Source organism: Gobio gobio (genome assembly GCF_949357685.1).
Source record: "Gobio gobio genome assembly, chromosome: 2".
In the NCBI taxonomy this organism is placed as follows: domain Eukaryota; kingdom Metazoa; phylum Chordata; class Actinopteri; order Cypriniformes; family Gobionidae; genus Gobio; species Gobio gobio.
This window is the reverse complement of record NC_137098.1, coordinates 32,226,521-32,234,827: the sequence shown is the minus strand read 5'-3', so window position 1 is coordinate 32,234,827 and position 8,307 is coordinate 32,226,521. Positions and strand designations below refer to the sequence as shown.

General features: G+C 36.3%; 1 protein-coding gene across 1 annotated transcript; it reads left to right on the top strand.

The window, feature by feature from the left end:
• apip (APAF1 interacting protein) lies at positions 1–7,965 on the top strand. Its single transcript, XM_079810227.1, has 7 exons — positions 1–312; positions 421–521; positions 2,328–2,376; positions 2,485–2,602; positions 5,614–5,749; positions 5,919–6,086; positions 6,178–7,965. The coding sequence occupies exons 1-7, from the start codon at positions 259–261 to the stop codon at positions 6,275–6,277; spliced, it is 726 nt and encodes a 241-aa protein (XP_079666353.1). The 5' UTR covers positions 1–258; the 3' UTR covers positions 6,278–7,965.
• The last annotated feature ends 342 nt before the right edge of the window (positions 7,966–8,307 follow it).

Below are 8,307 nucleotides of genomic sequence, written 5' to 3'. Positions count from 1 at the left end.
GGGCGTCTATGTATTTATTATGTCTATGGTTCAACGCAGCACCGTTACCGTTTAAAAACCGTTTTGCAACGTTTTGTCGGGGCTGAACGCAGCCCCGGTATGGGAGTCTTTTATCTTATAAAGACCTGCACTTCCGCCTTCCGCTGTTGCGTAAGAGTTTGATCACGCTGTTGTTCTGAATGTTCTCAAACATGTTCTCATAATATCTTAAACTTCGTTCAGAATTAGACTATACAGTCTTCTTTCGGTGCATTAAGAATGTCGTCGAAACTGAACTCTGCACACGCGGAGAGCAACGGGAAGGAGATAGGGGTATAACTATTCATGTTCTTTGCTTGTTTTGGTACAGTAGCTGATATTGTTTGTGTCTCAGAAGCTTATAATGTTCATTCTTAACGAGACGACATATTATTGTTTAAGGATCAGGAACATCCTCGTGTGCTCATCCCAGAGCTCTGCAGGCTCTTCTATAAGTTGGGCTGGGTGACAGGAACCGGGGGTGGAATAAGCCTTCGGCATGGGTTAGTCAAGGCATCTTACACCAATAATAAAATCCACTGCATTCTGCAATATTTAATTACTATTTAGGTCAGCGACGTAAAAAGACGATAAAGAATGGGATGGTATTTTATAAACAAATGTGGTTATATAGGAAAATTACCATCCTTGTTATAATATTGTGTGGTGTAAAATGTAACATTTATTGACTTATGGACACAGTCTTGGGGGGTCTGCTCAAAAAAGGGGGCGTTTCCCAATGTTGGAGTGTTTTCAATCCAGGATGTGTTTTTTAATTATTATACAAGTACAGAAGTCTAAGAGGCAATTGATTTTTTTTCTAGTTTTCTCGTGATCACAAATATTTTTTATAGACGTATGACGTATGGAAACATGTAGTAATCCCCGACTTGAAGCTTAGCGCAAGGAAGCGGAATGTGGTTTATTAAATATTAATATTATTAAAGATCACTGTAGTTTTTTGTTGCATAGACTACATGGACTACTTTCTTTTGACCCTTTTTTTGTGTTATTTTGTCACAATATAGCTACTGTAGCCTATATTTTACATAGGCTACACATTTTATTCATCATTTGTCAGAACTTAACTTTAATTGCTGCCAACATTAGTAATTTGACTTGGCTACAAGAATTATCATCAGTCAAAAAGTTTCTTATAGGCATACATGGGCATAAACCATATTACACTTTCACATTCTATAAGATACAAGACTTATATAATAATTGATGATATTATAGTATTTCAAATATGTGAAAAGCATAGAACACAACCAATGGCATGTGAGAGAGAGAGAGAGGAATATGCATTTTAAAATCTCTTGCAGTTGCATGCCAAATTTTCTTTTTTTAGTGTAAACCCCCATCATAAAAGCTATTAAAGTGACATAACTGCACTAGTCAACAGACAAGGAGAGTATGCCCAATACGTAGATAGTGCTTTACAGTTGGTATATTATTTAAGTAACTTATAATTATTAACTTTATTATTGTAAGTGTATTGTTTTTTTATAGGTTATCAACAACCTGACTTACAGCATGTGACTTCCTCGGAATATATTACAGAGTATTTGTACAGTATGAGCTTTATATGCATTACTGACAGGGTATTTAACTTACCATGAGCACCAATATAGAGAACATTTGTTAACCTGAAATGATGAACTTTATGTACATATAAACTTTAGGATAATTTTATTGAGCACACAGACACCGTAGCCACAACCTGATGACAAATTAAGTGATAAACAGATTCATGAAATAAAATAGCGAATGTTTGCTAATAACAGTTAACACTACATTTTGAGTGGAAGTAGATTGCTTGGAGCTTTTTACAACGGGTAGCTAGCTAGCTAGCTAGCAAATTCACACAAATAAAACGTTAAAAAACTGCTAGTTTACAACAATCCACTTACCAAAAAAATCAGGTAAAGAGGTTGAAAGACGCCCATATCCCTGTTTCAAAATGCCCCAAAATTTGGAAACACCCTTTTTTTGTTCCGTATAGACTCAGTCCTCAGGGTCTCCTTTCTATGAAATTATTTCCTGTTTGCACCCACCCCCACATGACTTTGATTTTGCAGAGAAAAGTTATTCAAATATGAATAAGCGATTTTTCTTAGAAATAATCATACAAGATTATACCTATTATTAGATAACTATCTAATATTTTTTCTTTTCAAGTATTTAATTCTTTTCATTCCTTCATTATGATATCATTGTTGTTTTATCACTGTGATGTTTTGGAATTGATGAATGTACCCATGTAATTAAATATATGCACCGTGTATAATAATTATTTCTTCTTCCAGTGAGCACATTTATATAGCTCCCTCAGGTGTTCAGAAGGAGAGAATACAAGTAAGACTTTTTTTTATTCCGTTCATGAGTCATATGCACCACACATTACTTGCGTGTTGATGTGTATAATAAAATAACGCCAAGAAACTATCATTCCACTGTTTGTAGCCAGAGGACTTGTTTGTGTGTGACATTGATGAGAAGGACATCAGCTGTCCACCTTCAGAGAAGAAGCTGAAGAAAAGTCAATGCACACCCCTCTTCATGAACGCCTACACTATGAGAGGTATGTGTCCACAACATAGACCGTAAAAAAAAACATGGACGACACGTCTTCACTATCTTCCACTGAAGAAAAGTGGAGTGTCCAAATATGCCGCTGACATCTTGTGGAGATTTGGGACAGAGTCTGCGCAGTATTGAGCAGGAAGTAGAGCCGCGATATCAAATGCCCGCGATGCAGATGCAGAACAATTCATTATATTGGTGTGAAATAAACAGTTATGGAAATGTAGAAATTAAAGCTAAAGCTCCAATCTCCTCCCGAAAATCCAGAAAAAAGTCCATTAGTGCCTCAGTGACAACTTCACTCAGAGAAGCTGTCACAGTGTGTCCCACAGATTAGAAACCAATTTGTGGTGGTGGCGGGTGGGGGTTGGGAGGGGGGGGGGGGGGGTATTTGGGGTTGGTGATTGGCACAAATATCGATTTCGATCTTGATTCAGTATCAATTAATATGTATATAGCCTACTGTATATATATAAGGAAAAATAAGCTTGCCTTAGCACTATTTTAACACTATTTTAAACTTTTCTTGGGTTAAATTATATCAGCTTGCATTCATTAATATTCACTTGTGTGTGCTTATACAAGTATCATTAAAAATATTAGGATGTAAGTTATTAACATTTTAAAATGTCACATTTAAAGAAATCTAGTGTTTGATCATATCTAAATATGTATTCAAATGCAAAACCTAAAAATAAGTAAGCGGTTATGATCTGCAATACTTTTTTGAGCAACTAGATTAGATACGTGTATATTTATTAAAGAGCCATATAGGCACCTATAGTGGGTAATAGTATTGCAAATGAAAATTATTTTTACAGCCACAAAATGACTCTAATTTGCCTCTTTGCATTGGAATTCTCTATTTTAACCTTAATTACTACACTAATTGTAATATAAATAAGAAAAATATAGAAGAAAAATAAAAATATTTTAATTCATTAAATGGTCATTAATGGACCATAATTATTGCAGAAATAGTAGGCCTATTTATTACCAAAATATTCAATAAATATTATTAAACTAAAATATAGAACATTTATTTAATTGAAAAATAGTTAACCCTTTAAGACCTAAGGGTATTTTTACAATTAATTTTCCGCCTGGTGTTATTTACTAAAAAAGCTTGTAAAACATCAACCCTGTTGTGCACAGACAATTGACACACCTCTTTTTTTTCAAGACAAGCTGCACTGTCAGTATTTTTGTGTTGCATTGATGTCACCTGAATGTAAAATAAGTTATGGGACCATAAAGACAAATGAAAACATAAAACGGAAATTGAATCACTCAAATATTTATTGAAAACACACACAAATAAATAAAAGCTAAGCATATTTCCTCTGGAAAACAGTTTGTTCAAGTCTTTGGAGTCCTGGAACTCAGGAATAAACATGATAACTTATACAGAACCAAAACTATTTACATTTTTCCAAAAAAAGTCCAGGCGCTTTTGGCCTCTTTGGATTTTGGATATTTACTGGTGCCAAGCCTCAAAACAGTTCCTATCAGGAACTTCTCCACAAACTTTCTTCTCAAACTTTTTCCTCAAACTTTCTCCACAAAACTGCAGCGCGTCTCTCTCTCTCTCTCCTCAACACTAGCCGTGCGCCTCTCTCTCTCCACAATAACAGAGCTGTGGTAATGCGTAATGACGCACACCAACGTGGATGACGGATCAGCCTGTCATTGGTCAAACCCTCATCTAAAATGGCAACTAGCATCGCGCTAGCGGCAAAAATGACGGAAAATTTATAAATTATGGACATCAAGTGGATATATCTTGGATGTAAGCGCTTTGATTTATTGCTGAACAACTCCAAAAAGATGCACATGTTCCAGGCTGGATAGAAAACCTTCTGTAAAGGCTACAAAGACACCAAAGACACCCCCGTGATGGCTAGCTCGTTAGCTTTCTGCTGGAAAAAAACGGTAAGAAAATCGATAAAAGTTTCATGAAATAATATAGATATTTATCGGAGGTGCCATGTGACGTCGTGGGCGATGCCGTCGGGCTCTGAGGGTTAAGGTGTATGGTCACATTTGACCATCAATGAGTGAGGGTGACCAATTAGTAAGGAATACCTGAGGGCTAAATACAAGAAAAACATTAACATTAATGTTAACAATGTTGATCTCCATCACTCTCCATAATAAAATGATACTGTAGGAAATATGGTTGACGTAACAATCAATGCACACTATACTGTACTGTTTACCAAAAATTGCTGCAAATACTTGTATAGTGAAACTGTCTATCTATTCAAATGCATTGACAGCGTGGGTTTGATGAGAGCCGGCGGGAGATGAGAGCATGTCGCACCTCTGTTTTTCAACGTCTCTGGCTTTAAACTGTTATGCCACATTAGCGCCAAAACGCTATTTATTTGAATTTTTGATTTTGAATTTCGTATTAAAACTTTAAAAATGTTTCAAAGCTTAGACTTTTTCATATCAAGAGCAGTTTTGGCCATTTGAGAGCGAGAGACGTGAATGAGTGACAGAGAGACGGAGGGAGAGCAGGGAAAGGAAGTGCATCTGAACGAATACGCTGCGTGTTTTAAATAGCGTAAAAAAAGAAAGAAGAATAACGACACGTAATATGTGGCGGCCGCTGTTGATTCTGTGGCGCACCGCCACAAATTAGTCTATATGTGGGAAACACTGCGTCAATCTCAGCTGTCAATCATGATGTCACATCCCCCGTTTTTATAGCATCAAATAACTAACTAAACTTATTTTAAAAAACGAACACTTGAAATGAAATCATCATGATAAAAACTGCCTACAATGACAGAAGCCATCTTTGGGAAAAAATTATTTGAAGTGTAATTTGATTGTTTAGTTGGTCTTGCGGGGGTTATGAGCTATACTGGGACCAACCACCTGGGGGCGATCAAGACGCTTTGGCTTCAGTTTTCAACACGAGTGCGGCAGGCTTGGTCCACACACAGTGTTTTGTTCCAGTTCTGTACTGTATTTGCAATACATTGTCATTTTCTTTCACAGGAGCTCAGGCAGTTATCCATACACACTCCAAGTCTGCTGTCATGGCAACTCTCATGTTTCCAGGGAAGGAATTCCGCGTCACACATCAAGAGATGATCAAGGGGATTCGAAAAGGAAACTCCGGCACAAACTACAGGTTGTACATCCTGCTAAGATGCTTCACCAGTCAGTGATGCCACTCATGCCATTTTTACATTAGTAATATGTGACGTGTTCTTGTCAAGTAATACTTAATCTCAAAAAAGAACAGTTGTGATGTTGAAATCCTGCTTTTACTTTACTGTTTGTATGTGTTTTGGCCCCAGGTATGATGAAACTCTAGTTGTTCCAATTATTGAGAACACCCCAGAGGAGAAAGACTTGAAAGAGCGAATGGCCCGAGCCATGGACCTGTACCCCGACTCCTGCGCTGTTCTCGTCCGCAGACACGGGGTCTACGTCTGGGGAGAGACCTGGGAGAAGGCAAAGACAATGTGAGCTACGAAATGAAATGCACACCTCATGGCTATATTCTGTGCATGTATACAATATATATTTATCTTTTAAATCTGTATTCTTTTTCAGGTGTGAATGTTATGACTACTTGTTTGACATAGCTGTTCAGATGAAACAATGTGGCCTGGACCCTTCTGTTCTTCCCACTGAAGAAAAAGGCATTGTTTGACGCATTTGAGTGTGTACAATGGACTGCTGTTACCATCATTTCTTTTTAAATGACACATCTGCATTGCACTTTGAAAATCTACAGTTCAGCATTTTCCATTTAAGATTAAACATTTTCAAAATTGTGAAATTCAGTGACTTTCAGAACTATATTATATTCAATCATTTTGCAAAATGACATGCCAATTACCTGTAAACAGAATGAAATGTAAGAATGCAAATTAGAATGGCTAACATTCTGAAGCTAATGAGTGTCATTCTTTTTGTTTGGGTATTTCGGTGCTTGGCAACAATGGCATCATAATGTCATAATTAGCATTAATTGGCCAATTTGGCTGCTGTTTGTGTTATAATATGCATTGATATGCTAGTTATAAATACACAGTTAAAACATGTTTGTTTTTAATTCCTGAAAAAATCCAGGCAATATTAATTTGCATTGGGCCCAACCAAATGCTTAAAAATGCTGTTTTTTTTAATCATTATATACAGTGCATTTTAATGTCTTTCATCAAGCCTGCATTTATTTGATCAGATATACAGTTAAACATTATTTCAATTTAAAATAACACTTTTCGATTGTAATACATTTTAAAATGTAATACATTTTTGTAATGGCAAAGCAGAATTTTCAGCATCATTACTCCAGTCTTGAGTGTCACATGATCCTTCAAAAATAATTCTAATAATCTTATATCCTGCTCATGAAACATTTCGTATTAAGGTTGAAAATAGTTATGCCACTTAATATTTTTTGTGGAAACCGTGATGCATTTATTTCCGGATTCTTTATTGAATAGAATGTTCAAAAGAATAGCATTTATTTAAAATATATATTTCTAAACATTATAATTGTCTTTAATCTCATAATCTAATGCATCCTTACTAGAAGTATTAATTTAAAAATTCTTGCTGACCACAAAAGTTTGTTCAGTAGTGTGTGTATAGGCTATATACTTACCATATATAGCATTATGTACAGTCTGGTAATATAGCCAGGAGATGGCAGTGTTGTCTCTGGCCTTTTAGTACTTTTAAGATTTCTTGTGGAAGTGCCCTCTGTAACTTCAAACATGTTTGTATTTAGCCTTTTTTTAGTAAGTCTGCATTTAACAGCTTGAGTGTCAGTGGAATATGATAACAATTGTGTTGTGCCAGAGTCGGGACTCGGAGAAAGACTCTGTCAAATGTTATTTGAAGGAATCCATGTAGCCATGTTTTACTGCCATCCATTTTGTACTGCTACTGCCTGCCCATCCATTTGAATGAACATTATTCTCAAAGGCCCTGTAATTCGCAAGCTACCCTCGCCTGCTAGAAGCTACGGGGCTGGTCTGAACTGAGCTGCGTGATTCAAACCCCCTCAGTGGCTGGTTTCATCATTCCTCCATATGCTGCTGCAGTTCATCTCTGAGGGAATGCCTCTAGTAGAGCAGGTTTCATCAGTCATATATAGCTACTGTATGAGCTTATTCAGTGCAATCAAAATATGATCAAATCTGATGCATCCTTCTTTCAAAACTGCTGCACACCATCACCGGCACAGATATAACTACAACCGATGCTGTGAAAGAATATCCATAATGTTCAGTAGTCCCAAAGAATATAATATGATAATCTTATTTATATTTAAAAATGGACACCAGATCATTAAAGATATCTTGTAATAAACTCGTAATGTATTTTAAGCAAATAGGCCCCGATTATTAGTGGAATCTTGGTGTATTTGACTGGGTAAAACACTATATGAATAAAGTGTGTTATGCCTTAGCTGTTCCTCTGAGTGGAGACCAGGGATAATATTCAGATGTTTCACTATATTCAAAATAGGGAGATGGTCATTTGTTCGGTTCGGGAATTAGACTGGTCGTGTATGTTGTTGATTCGCTTAACTGGCCCACAAGTCATTTGTTCGTGAATCGGTTGACTCAGATCATATGTTTGCGTTCAGCTAGAAAAGACGACACAACAGTAAGACGATTCTTGCCATTATTTCGTCTTTTCATTTCATTGTATTCAACAGAGATCTAA

What these genes read in the sequence shown, in the direction of transcription:
- apip (XM_079810227.1), top strand. Translation starts at nt 259, where the DNA reads ATGTCGTCGAAACTGAACTCTGCACACGCGGAGAGCAACGGGAAGGAG. An exon ending in TTCAGAAGGAGAGAATACAA is followed by an intron (nt 2,377 to 2,484) that starts GTAAGACTTTTT and finishes CACTGTTTGTAG; the next exon opens with CCAGAGGACTTGTTTGTGTG. An exon ending in TGGGAGAAGGCAAAGACAAT is followed by an intron (nt 6,087 to 6,177) that starts GTGAGCTACGAA and finishes ATTCTTTTTCAG; the next exon opens with GTGTGAATGTTATGACTACT.